Source organism: Saccopteryx bilineata, chromosome 11, assembly GCF_036850765.1.
Source record: "Saccopteryx bilineata isolate mSacBil1 chromosome 11, mSacBil1_pri_phased_curated, whole genome shotgun sequence".
Classification (NCBI taxonomy): domain Eukaryota; kingdom Metazoa; phylum Chordata; class Mammalia; order Chiroptera; family Emballonuridae; genus Saccopteryx; species Saccopteryx bilineata.
Window position 1 is genome coordinate 71,373,692 of NC_089500.1, and position 13,538 is coordinate 71,387,229.

General features: G+C 44.5%; 1 protein-coding gene across 2 annotated transcripts in view; it reads left to right on the top strand.

The window, feature by feature from the left end:
- Positions 1–13,538, top strand: part of SORT1 (sortilin 1) — a 70,013-nt gene that overhangs the window by 21,967 nt on the left and 34,508 nt on the right. For both annotated transcript variants that reach the window (XM_066247500.1, XM_066247499.1), the window contains exons 3-4: positions 1,616–1,689; positions 12,621–12,723. In XM_066247500.1, the coding sequence (XP_066103597.1) occupies positions 1,616–1,689; positions 12,621–12,723 (177 nt within the window). The remainder of the gene's footprint in view (positions 1–1,615; positions 1,690–12,620; positions 12,724–13,538) is intronic.

A 13,538-nucleotide genomic window follows, 5' to 3' on the forward strand; every position in this document is an offset into this window, starting at 1 on the left:
TTTGAGACTATGAATTTAACTCAGCAGAAGAAGATGTAAATTTGGGGAGTTTCAGTGCTAAATGTTGTTACTTTCTGAAACTGTCTCCAACTCTGTCAGTCATAGAAATGCATTTTCCCGGACAGACTCTCAGGAATCTGGTTGGTTGGGCTTTGCTTTAGAGTAGGACACACACACACACACACACATACACACACATACACACACGCACCCCCCCCCCTCCTTGTGACCACCTTCTTCCATAATGGGAAGACGACAGCTCTGAGCCCTTGGTGGCTGCTTGGTGTAGGCACCGAGATGACACGGGGGAGAGGGAAGGTTCTGTGCTGCGGGGTAAGCCTCACAGCACTTGGGGAAACCCCTGTGTAGAAGCCGGAACCTGCACAGTAAGCATCTTGGCGTTGTGCTCCAAACCGCAATTCCGTGTCCTCTCCCTGTTCGCAGTGAAGGACTGGAGCACCCATGGACTCAGGGCTGTGTCCCTCCCCCCACCTCAGTTGGGGAATTGGAAGGAGCTGCCAGGATTGGGGGAGCAGGAGGCAGGCATGTCAGTCAGCTCCTCATCCCTGGCAGGGCTGGCCCGTCTCCCAGTGGGAGGGAGCGCTGAGGATGCATCGGCCCAGGTCCTGAGTCAGGGCATGGTGTTAGCTGGCTCTGCTCTTGTCCCTCCTGCACAAGGGTGGGTGGGAGGGAGCCTGAGGATGCATCGGCCCAGGTCCTGAGTCAGGGCGTGTGTTAGCTGGCGCTGCTATTGTCCTTCCTGCACGAGGGCGGGGCCCCAGCTCATCTGCTCTGGGCCTGGTGATGCATGTGGCAATGCAGGTGCCTGGTGATGCATGTGGCAATGCAGGTGCCAGTGCATGCGTCATGCACTGAGGTGCACGGAGGCTATGTCAGGAGCCCAAAGAAATGGCATTTGGGTGCTGGAGAGCCAGTTATAAGTTTACTATCCTAATTAATTTGTAAACTTCTGGGAGACATTATTTAAGCATGTCTCAATTATTTCTAAATTTTGAGTTGTGCTCTAATTTCCATGATTTATTCGTTTTTGAAGACAGTTGGGATCTTCAAGATTTCATGTTAGATGACTACTTGAGATTCTCATACTAATCTATCAGGATCTTTCCCTCGTGCCTATTTTTATCTAGAAAAATATTTATTACAGTAATGAATTTCATAGAGAACTAAGAGCAAGGAGTAGAAGAAAAAGAGGGACAGATGTGACACTGTGACCTCTAGGAGAGCACCCACAGTTCTAGCCTCCGTTTGCAGGAGGAGAGCTGATTCTTGCCTGAGAATATCTTACAATAATATGGGTACAAAATACGTAGTTAAATCTTTCTTTTATTGTAATGTGTAATTGATTAGCTCTACTTCAGTGCTTCCGTGTAGGTGAGTGTAGGCAGCGGGACCATCTCAGCCAGACCAGCTGAGACCCTGAATCATTGCAAGCCCTCGTAACTTCCTGGTTCCCCGACACGTGTTACAATATATATACATAGTCTACTTTAAAGCAGGGCTACTGGCACTCTTGCAGATGTTGATTTAATCCTGTCAGGAGCAATCATGTGATTGGACTATCTTTCTTTTTGACTGTGCTTTTGTTTCTCTCCAGATCATTCTAGTCTTGACTACTTTCCATGTACCACTGGTGATTATGACTTTTGGACAGTCCAAGCTGTATCGAAGGTGAGATGCAAAACATACGGGTGGGGCCTTGACCGCGAAACCCATTGTGAGTGTAGGTTCCTGCTTTCCTGCAGTGATAGAGACCAACAGTTGATTTGAAAGATCTTCAGCCATCATAAATTTTCATAAAATGGTTACATTCAGCACACTTTTTAATATTTACTTAACTTGAACCAATATGAAAAGGAATTTGACTGAATAGCAAAACAATAAAGGAAGATGGAGAGTCTGTAGAGGTGTGTGTTTATTAATTTAAATGGGCTCTGGCCGGTTGGCTCAGCGGTAGAGCGTCAGCCTGGCGTGTGGAAGTCCCAGGTTTGATTCCCGGCCAGGGCACACAGGAGAAGCGCCCATCTGCTTCTCTACCCTTCCTCTTCTCCTTCCTCTCTGTCTCTCTCTTCCCCTCCCGCAGCCAAGGCTCCACTGGAGCAAAGTTGGCCCGGGCGCTGGGGATGGCTCCATGGCCTCTGCCTCAGGCGCTAGAATGGCTCTGGTCGCAACAGAGCAATGCCCCAGATGGGCAGAGCATCGCCCCCTGGTGGGCATGCCAGGTGGACCCTAGTTGGGCGCATGCGGGAAGGAGTCTATCTCCCAGCTTCTAACTTTAGAAAAATACAAAAATAAAAACAATTAATTTAAACCAGGGGTAGTCAACCTTTTTATACCTACCGCCCACTTTTGTATCTCTGTTAGTAGTAAAATTTTCTAACTGCCCACTGGTTCCACAGTCATGGTGATTTATAAAGTAGGAAAGTAACTTTACTTTATAAAATGTATAAAGCAGAGTTACAGCAAGTTAAAGCATATAATAATAACTACTTACCAAGTACTTTATGTCGGATTTTCACTAAATTTGGCAGAATAAAGCTTTATAAAACAACTTACTATAATTAAATCTTTTTATTTATACTTTGGTTGCTCTGCTACCGCCCACCATGAAAGCTGGAGCACCCCCTAGTGGGCGGTAGGGACCATGTTGACTACCACTGATTTAAACGGATATTTATTTGCAGGAAGGTAGTATGAATTCAACAATCTTTCTGTTATGAGCATAAAATGGTTTTTATATCCCTGAGGTAACATCCTCACTGTACCTTCCAAGTAACCCTATTTATCAAACACTTTGAGCCCAAACAGATTGTTCCTGAGTCAGGAGGAGGTTCTCGGGGCAGACTACAAGTGCCTTGTAGTGTTCACACCGGCGGGGACGGCATGGCAGTTCTGGAGCCATACTGTGACATTTACTAAGTCTTAGATTTCTCTTCTCAAAGGCACAGCTTGGTTAAATAGTAGGTTGTCTTACTTGTTTACCATTTTAGAGAGGGGAGAGAAGGGGGGAGGAGCAGGAAGCATCAACTCCCACATGTGCCTTGAGCAGGCAAGCCCAGGGTTTCAAACTGGTGACCTCAGCGTTCTAGGTTGACGCTTTATCCACTGCGCCACCACAGGTCAGGCCCTCTTTTCTTTAACTGTAAAGATGCAAAACCAGCTAACTCTCAGAACTTGCAGATTGTAAGCCATTTGTTCCTGTCTCATTTTCCCCCAAGGGACCTAAAAAAATATGCATCCTAGCAGATGACATAGAAACTACCCTCAGCCTGACCTGTGGTGGCGCAGTGGATAAAGTGTCAACTGGAAACGCTGAGATTGCTGGTTCAAAACCCTGGGCTTGCCTGGTCAAGGCACATATGGGAGTTGATGCTTCTTGCTCCTCCCCCTTCTCTCTCTCTCTCTCCCCTCTCTATAATGAATAAATAAAATCTTAAAAAATAATAAATTTAAGGAACTACCCTCAGAGCCAAGAGATCTCCCAGCAGCCAGCATACTCAGGGGCCCAGGTGGGAGTGAACCCGTGTTGAATTTCTGAGATAAATTAAACCTTCCCCAATAGGTGTGATCTTGATTGCTGACTCTAAGCCTGGAGTTAGTGTTCTCTGCCCTTCAACACAATGGTGTTGGTTTAAAAATAAACTAAGAAAGAATTGCCATCTTGGAATCGCTGTGAGCTCCTTGAAGCCAATGTGTTGACTAACTTGGGGTTCTCCAGCAACTAGCCGAATGACTGATACATTACTAGTAGGTGGGCAGTCCCTACTAATTGAATGAATGAATGCCTTGACTTCTCCATAATTTTTAGGCTGATAATTCTTTTGTCTGATAAGGATTGACAATGTATTATAGAATCCTAGTGCTAGAAAGGGCTATAATTTATAAGTGATTTTGTTTATTCAATTAGAGTAGTAATTGAATCATTTCAGACAGATGAAAAGTATCCTATTCGGGGAGGGGAAAATGCATAAAAATTATAACTTCATAACTCCAGTGTTTAATAATCTTTGCTATCATAAAATTTTTCCTTTTGGGCCTGACCTGTGGTGGCTCAGTGGATAAAGCGTCGACCTGGAATGCTGAGGTCCCGGTTCAAAACCCTGGGCTTGCCTGGTCAAGGCACATATGGGAGTTGATGCTTCCTGCTCCTCCCCCTGTTCTCTCTCTCTCTCTCTCCTTCTCTCTCTTTCCCCTCTCTCTCTAATAAAAGTGAATAAATAAAAAAATCTAAAGAAAAAAAATTTTATTCCTTTTGATAGTTTTTAAACCATTTGTCTTTCATAATAAAAGCAGTATATTATAAAACATTTGGAAATTTTAAAGGAAAGAAAAAGTTCACCCTAATGTCAAGCATAGTTTTTATTTACTGTTTGTTAGTTTGATTTTCCCCTTTAATGTTTACTGATCACAAACATTAGGGGATACTTTATCACTTCATATTCATTCTGAGACAGCTCCTAATTTCTGTGAGCAGTATAGTATGGCTACATACGCCACATGATACAGCACGGAGTTGCCAGGTATCGTTGGCAAGTAGGCCTGGGGTTAAATCTCAGCACGATTGTCTGCAAGCAGAATGAACCTTGAGCAAGTCGCTTAATCTCCCTGAGCCTTTTTGTCATCTGTAAAAGAAAAGTGATAATAATGGCCACCTTAGAGCTGTTGTGAGTTGCGCTTTGCTGTGCCTGGCGTGGAGTAAGAACTTGGGGGGGGGGGTAGCGGCCGCCATGCCAGCAGCCAGTGATGGCATGTCGCCAGACTGTACTGACACTGCTGGAGAGCCTTTCAGGCCAGCTGGTAAAAAGTGTCGCCCCCACATGCCCCCATGGCCTCCAGAGATGCACGCACCCTGCCCTGCCAACACGCAAGTGTCCCTAACACCTGGCATTACGACCCTATCCATTCTGATCGATGTTCACACCATGATATTTTTCTCTGCTAGTCGCCCATCATTTTTGTTAGATTGATGGATCTACCAAATCATTATTCTCATGGACACTTAGGTTGCAGCTAATTTTTCACTATTACAGATGCTGCTGTGATAAATATCACACATATGTGTTAGAGGATGCTCATTTCCAGTTCATTTTTTTTTTTTTTCTTTTTTCATTTTTTTCTGAAGCTGGAAACAGGGAGAGACAGTCAGACAGACTCCCGCATGCGCCCAACCGGGATCCACCCGGCACGCCCACCAGGGGCGACGCTCTGCCCACCAGGGGGCGATGCTCTGCCCATCCTGGGCGTCGCCATGTTGCGACCAGAGCCACTCTAGCGCCTGAGGCAGAGGCCACAGAGCCATCCCCAGCGCCCGGGCCATCTTTGCTCCAATGGAGCCTTGGCTGCGGGAGGGGAAGAGAGAGACAGAGAGGAAAGCGCGGCGGAGGGGTGGAGAAGCAAATGGGCGCTTCTCCTGTGTGCCCTGGCCGGGAATCGAACCCGGGTCCTCCGCACGCTAGGCCGACGCTCTACCGCTGAGCCAACCGGCCAGGGCCCAGTTCATTTTTAATAGCAAATGAAAACCTTTTTTTTTATTTTATTGATCCCTGTATGTTTTGGAGGCTATTTATTAAGTTTCTGCTTCAGGTTGAATTATCTTTCTATACTTGCTTCAGCCACTTTTTGGCTTGCCTGCTGAATCCTCTCCTTTGCTGTGTCATCATTCGGCTAGCAGTGGGCCTAACAGGTCCCTGGTCCTATGCAGAGGGAGTGAAATGTGTTTGCACAGCATTTTCCTTCTCCTTTTGCTTTTTGATACTGTGCTTACTTTAAGACTGCCAAAAACAAAAACCAAACAGCGTTACTGTGTTTAAATACCTGCCACCACCTGACTCAGCCCTTTGCAGCCCCTGTTCGTCTAGTCTGTGAGAAGCCCCTGATAAACACGTTACTAGGGAGCAGTCCTGTTTGTTTCTGGTACACTGTCATGTGAACAGCGAGGGTGCTTTTCCTGCCTGCTGCACAGCAGTTTTGTTGTTGTTGTTTGTTTTTACTGAGGTCATTTTGAATATGAATTATTTCCTCCCTACTGTGAAGTGAAAAGTCTTCCAGAGTTTAGGTAGAAACTAAATATGCCATCACGGGCCTGGCCTGGCTACTCTGATGTGGCTAATGTTGTTGAACGTGCCAGCCAGCTGAGAGGCGTGTGCTCCTACAGAAATGGGAGGGGAGGGAGCAGTTTGAGCAAAATGATGGTGCTGAGGCTGCCCAAGTGGGAAATAAAATAGAAGCCTGTTGAATCCACTCTGAAGACTCTTGTTTTTATAGCTGTAATGATTATACTGTTTATTGGATTGTCTTTCTCCACTAAATCTTATGTGGTCAAAGGTTTATTTGGGATTCAAATAGAGGCAGCCAATCACATGCTGCCTGCTCTGAGCTGTACAGCACGGAGGCTCACAAAGATAGGACACTGTCTGTTACCGTAATGCCGAGTTGGTAGACTTTGGTCTTGCGGTTGGGGAAAAGAATTGGTGAAAGGTTTGGGAAATAGGAAATGAAGTCCCTAGGCATTAATGATTAGGTAAAAACAAATACTATGTTAATATCTCCAATTTAAAGGAGTTGTGTTTAAATGGTATAAATTTTGATTCTCTGTTAAGGAATATCAATTTGATAAACTGTAAAGTACATTTGCCTCTCTCTTTCATATATGAAGTTAATAAGGAAATAAACTAGTTATAGTTAAGATGATAACTGATTTTTGGCAACTGAAATGTGTTTTGTACCTTTTAGTTTTATGGCCCCTTTGAATCTTTTTATTTGTTTATTTTTTTATTTTACAGAGACAGAGTGAGAGTCAGAGAGAGGGATAGATAGGGACGGACAGACAGACAGGAACGGAGAGAGATGAGAAGCATCAATCATTAGTTTTTCGTTGCAACACCTTAGTAGTTCATTGATTGTTTTCTCATATGTGCCTTGACCATGGGGCTACAGCAGACCGAGTAACCCCTTGGTCAAGCCAGCGACCTTGGGTCCAAGCTGCTGAGCTTTGCTCAAACCAGATGAGCTGGGTCCAAGCTGCTGAGCTTTGCTCAAACCAGATGAGCCCGCGCTCAAGCTGGCAACCTCGGGGTCTCGAACCTGGGTCCTCTGCATCCCAGTCCGATACTCTATCCAGTGCGCCACTGCCTGGTCAGACATATCTAACTTTTTATAAAATCAACTTAGTGAAGCACATATAAGCATTACTCTTTACCAGAATTCTGTACCTATTTACCAAAACACTACTGGGCCATTTATGATTTTTACTTCCTATTGAAAGTTATTGAAATTTTGAAAATGAATAAGAGAATCTCTAAGCAATTTCACATCAAAGTTTATTCCATAGTCGACATAAGTTTTTCAGGACATTACTTAAGATTAAAAAAAAGGGCTAACTTGAAGGTATGTGACAGATATTAAAGCAAAGTACAATAGTAAACCAGCTCCTCCAAGGCCTTGGGACAGCAGCCTTTTCCAGATACGCTTGATTCAGTTTCCACCACTTTAGTTAGTTGGGTAAAAAAGGAGACTGAAGTATACTTGGGAGTTCAGTTTACCTATAAATTCAAATTCTGCCGATTTTGCCTGTCAGTGATTTCAGATCTTTGATTCCTTTGGCACATTCTAATAAGCAACATTCTCCCTACTGATCTTTTCACTGGAAATCTCAGTGCAGTCAGTTCTCATTCTTTACGATAGTTGCGTTCTCCACAGTCCCCACGAATACTGGACTAGTGAACACTGAGCCACTGTCCCGAGGGGGAATTCTGGGCTGGGTTCCTGTAAACCTCTGATGACATTTATTTTCAATCGATTAATACATGACCTTATTTTATGTGCATGTTTTTTATTAAAGTTACCTTATTAGTATATATTGTTGATTTATTAACATTGAGCTCACAACCAACTCACGTCCAAAAGAGGTTTATCTAATTTGCATGTTTTCTCTGTAAGCACATTAGATACTTCTTGTGTTCAGGAGCTCTAAACAGCAAATAGCACTTCAACACCCCAGTGCTTGGGGGCCATTTTAAACAGCAAAATCACCAATAAAAAGCACAAAAATGCAAAGTGAGCGGTACTATACACACCGTGAGGAAGATACTCATTTACAATGTAAGAGCTGAAATAAGAAGGCAGACAGACTGCCCCTTGTTGAACTTCAGCTGGGAACAGGTGGACTGGGTTACGGAAATGTTTTTTCCACTCCTCCACATGTCTGCAAGTGACTGAGAAAGTGCCACGAGGATTGATTTGGGGGTGACAAATTTTAGTGAATAGGCATGTTTGCAAAGATAGAATTCGTGAATAATGAGAATCAGTTGTATAAGCTTTCTCAGTTAGTGGAAATTACAAAACTATAATTATTTTTTAAGAGCTTCTTGTTATCCCTGTTGTTTTTATTTTATAATTTATACTGACTTAATCAAAAATGAACTAAAGGAACAGAGAAATGGTTAGGCTAGAAAGCCAACTGAACAAAGATATCTGTGTTTGCTTGATTGTTGAGAAAAGTAACATGTAAGATTCTCTGAGACACTGAGGACTCTTTTACTGTTACTTCTCATTAAACGCAGGTCAGATGCCTGGTGTCACAAGTTCTTATATATGGTAAATGAAAAGTGCTCAGAAACAGGAGTGTACATCCAGCCTGTTCACATTTGGGTTGAGTGTCAACATGTGAGTCTTCTGGAAAAATCCCCCTTTGAATGCTGCATTGCACTAAGAATCCTGACACTGTATCTTACTGGTAGTCCATGTGATGATTACTTCTCTTTTTTTCATTTGTTTTAATAATTTCGAGATTTTTCTTGTTCTTTGGGGGTATTGGGCTCTATTCCAAAAATAATTATATTCTACCACTATTTTCTTGAGGTTTTTGGTTTTGTTTTGTGACAGCGACAGAGAAAGAGACAGAGAGGGACAGGCAGGCAGGCAGGGAGAGAGATGAGAAGCACCAGTTCTTCGTTGCAGCTCCTTAGTCTCCTTAGTTGTTCATTGATTGCTTTCTCATATATGCATTGACTGGGGGGCTACTGCAGAGCAAGTGACCCCTTGCTTAAGCCAGCAACCTTGGGCTCAAGCCAGCGGACCTTGGGCTTCAAGCCAGGGACCCAGGGACCTTTGGGCTCAAGCCAGCCACCATGGAGTCATGTCTATGAACTCACGCTCAAGCCAGAGACTCCTTGCTCAAGCTGGTGAACCTGCTCAAGCCGGATGAGCTCGCGCTGAAGCCAGTGACCTCAGGGTTTCAAACCTGGGTCTTCTGTGTCCCAGTCCGACATTCTATCCATTGTGTCACCACCTGGTCAGGCTATTTTCTTGAGTTATAAACGTGCATATTCTTATGCATGCTTATACCACAGGTGTATACAAAAGTGGTTATTTATTTTTGGTAACCAGAAAGAGCAGATATTAGTGTTGATGTATTGAATCTTTATTAAAAAGACTTGTTTCTAAAGCAGATTGTCTTATGGGTTTTGTTAACTTTTCATTTGACTCTGCTATTACTCTGTTATCTGGATTTTGAAAAGATTTATTTTTCAAGGTGTTTCATTGACTTCCTCATCATGATGTATTTTGTATGCTGATATATATGCTGATAGGAAATAAACCTTTAAAATAAAGTGTTATATTAAAAATAGAGGGGTGGGTAAAAGTAAGTTGTATTACAGTTGTTTGTGTGGAAACTAATACAATAATTAATAAATAATAATTCAAGAATAAACTCTGTTTTACATACAACTGTAGACCTGCTTTTGCTCACTTCTTTATGTCCCTGAGCCCAGCGTGGCCTCAGCAGAATCCCACTTCAGTGCCAGTAGGTTGACCTGTTGTGCTACACTTCTTTAAGTAGCTGTGGTACCAAAGTGGTGTGACTGGTGATTTTTTGTTTTGCTCATGCTGCTTTCTTTTTCCGAAGGGCAGGGGTATGCTTATTGTGCCAAGTTCTTTGTTATTGTTACTTTATTTTTTTAACTGATTTTAATTTATTGTGGTTGTGCCAAGTTCTTCAAAAGCCAGCAGGCTTGCCAGCAGGTGTATGGAGGTTCCCCAGGGGGTGTCGTGAAGGAGGGGAGATTTGTAAGCTGGCAGTAATCAAGCCACGCTGCTGCCAGCCCCTTTGAAGGTTGTCCGAGCTGTTGATGACATTTACACCCTAGAGTGAGGAAGTGTGTGCTCATCTCTTGGCCTGCTGTCAGGAAGATAAGAACTCTTCTTGTACTTCAAAGTCAAAAAAGAGGTGCAATACAGGCATCTGTTAGACGGTGCCTGATCCCTCTTTGTTTATTTAGGAACTTTCTGTGTGTGTGCGCTAAGAGATGGGGAGTTACTCAGACAACGTGAAGTCACACGTAGCTTGCTCTACCGTCAGGGACCTGAAGAAAGACTCCAGATACGTCCCTGTGTCTCCAGTTTCCTTTTAGCTGACCATTTCTGCCAGGCTGCAAGCCCTGGCGAAACAGGAAGGCTGCAGTTTGTAAGGGAAAACTCCTACAAATAATGAGAAGTTGTCTCTAGTTTGGGGCTGAGAGTTAAGAGAATTGGATTGTAGTTTCAGTTTCGCCCTTAATTAACTGGTTGGCTTTTGATAAGTTTGCTCCCTTTGAACTTCCTTGGCTATGAAATGAGGGAGTTGGGCAAGATGTTCCCTCAGCCCCTTGCGTTTCTCATGTTCTCTTGTTCTGTGATTATTTGTTGAGGCAGCCTGACCTGTGGTGGCGCAGTGGATAAAGCGTCGACCTGGAAATGCTGAGGTCGCCGGTTCGAAACCCTGGGCTTGCCTGGCCAAGGCACACATGGGAGTTGATGCTTCCAGCTCCTCCCCCCTTCCTCTCTCTCTCTTTCTCTCTGTCTCACTCTTTCTCCTCTCTAAAATGAATTAATAAATAAATAAAAAAATTAAAAATTTGTTGAGGCTGCCACCAAATTTACCATCTTTAAGTCATATTCTATCAGTGAAGACCACTGCAGGTTACATTTTTCACTGGCAACTAACAATACACAGTGGACTTCACTGGAAGACATTTGTATATGATGAATATTAAGATTTAGCATTCTGTATCACTTTTTAAGAGAATGTACATAGTATTGACTGTCAGGGTTAGCTACTGATTTTTTGCTTGTATTTTTCAAAATCTAAACAGAATTGAAGATCTCTCAAAGACACTGTTGGAATGAACTGGGAAATCTCTAACAGCCTGACCGTTGGGGTTAAGTGTTTGTTTCCCCAGCTGTGTTTCGTGTGCTGTGTGCAGTAGAGACTTGTGCCCAGGGATGCTAACCTCTGGGGGTGGGGGGACTTCAGGCTCCTGCTGCTGAACTCCCAGCCTTCCCATGAGTGCTCTGCATTAATAGATTAGTGAGGAGGCCTTTAGCTACATTTAGCAGAGATCCCAACTCAACCTAGCTTAAATATACAGGAAGGGAATTCTGGCTCGGAACTGAACACAGAGGAAGAATAGGCCTCAGGGTCACATCAATCCAGCGCTTGTGGGTCCTGCTTCTCTGGGTTCCAGAATTGTCTCAGCACTGGTCTCCATTCGCCCTGACTTCGTTTTCAAGTTGCACTCTCATTGCGTCAGAATGCCTGTAGCAACTGTTTGATTTGCATTAACATCTACAACGTTAGGGACTCTCCATCTGAGCACTACTGACATTTGGGGCCAGATGACTTTTGTTGCAGAACTGTCCTGTGCATTGTACAATGTTTGGCAGAATTCCCAGCCTCTACCCATGAGATGCCACTAGCACCTCAGCCCTTAGTTGTGACAATTAAAACTGTCTTCAGACATGACCAAATGGTTGCGTGGAGGGTATATGTGCAGAAATGTCCTGGTTGAGAGCCACTGGTCTAAAGACAGACAGGCCATTTACTTCATCAGGTGGCTGAAGTGTGTTTCCTAATAGATCCCAAATTTCTTCCACTGTTTCACTGCCTCAGGCTGGGTCACTCCCCCATCCTGACCCCAGCACCTGGGAGGGAGTGGAATGTCCTTCAGACTAGTCGAGTCCACCACTGGAGCTGGGGCTGGACTCTGCTAGGCCTGTGAGCCGTCAGGGGGGCGTGAGCGCCTCAGTCAAGTCAGGGAAGGGCTGGAGCTAGGGCTGGACTCTGCTAGGCCTGTGAGCCGTCAGGGGAGCGTGAGCGCCTCAGTTGAGTCCACCACTGGAGCTGGGGCTGGACTCCGCTAGGCCTGTGAGCCGTCAGGGGGGCGTGAGCGCCTCAGTCAAGTCAGGGAAGGGCTGGAGCTAGGGCTGGACTCTGCTAGGCCTGTGAGCCGTCAGGGGAGCGTGAGCGCCTCAGTTGAGTCCACCACTGGAGCTGGGGCTGGACTCCGCTAGGCCTGTGAGCCGTCAGGGGGCGTGAGCGCCTCAGTGAAGTCCACCACTGGAGCTGGGGCTGGACTCTGCTAGGCCTGTGAGCCGTCAGGGGGCGTGAGCGCCTCAGTGAAGTCCACCACTGGAGCTGGGGCTGGACTCCGCTAGGCCTGTGAGCCGTCAGGGGGGCGTGAGCGCCTCAGTCAAGTCAGGGAAGAGGGATGGAGGCTGGGCAGGGACCCAACGTTCCCACGACCACTGCATTCTAATTTTGTCCTCATTTTTCTTCCTCTCAGTGAGGACTATGGGAAGAACTTTAAGGATATTACAAATCTCATCAATAACACCTTCATTCGGACTGAATTTGGTATGGCTATTGGCCCTGAGAACTCGGGAAAGGTGAGACTCATTCATGCGTATATAGAGCTGTGCTGATACCGCTGCGGGCTGTTGGGTATTAATGTTAGAGTGACCCAGTGATACACAGCAATATATTTAGTTTACTATTACTGCATTTTAAAATTAAATATAGCTTGATACTGATCACAAAAGAATGTGATTCAGCACACAGATTCTTTTTTGGCCCCTGTCCAAGATGTACCCATACTCTTCAGGGGGTCGCTGGTTAGCATTTCAATGTACACACCTTGAGACATATATTTAGTCTTTGGGAAACTGGCTGATCTCAAAGTGACCAGGCTCAAATTTATAGGTATGATGCATTAGCTCAATTCAGGATAATATTTTTTTTTATTGTATTTATTTTTAATGGGGTGACATCAGTAAATCGAGATACATATATTCAAAGATAACATGTCCAGGTTATCTTATCGTTCAATTATGTTGCATACCCATCACCCAAAGTCAGATTGTCCTGTCACCCTCTATCTAGTTCTCTTTGTGCCCCTCCCCCTCCCCCTTCCATCTCCCTCTCCCCCCTCCCCCCGTAACCACCACACTGTTATCAATGTCTCTTGGTCTCACTTTTATGTCCCATCTACGTATGGAATAATGCAGTTCCTGGTTTTTTCTGATTTACTTATTTCACTCCGTATAATGTTGTCAAGATCCCACCATTTTGCTATAAATGATCCGATGTCATCATTTCTTAATGGCTGAGTAGTATTCCATCAGGATAATATTTTTTGAAAAGACTAATACTTGAGGCCCTGGGTGGTTAGCAACAATGGTAGATCATCAGCCCAGCTTGTTGA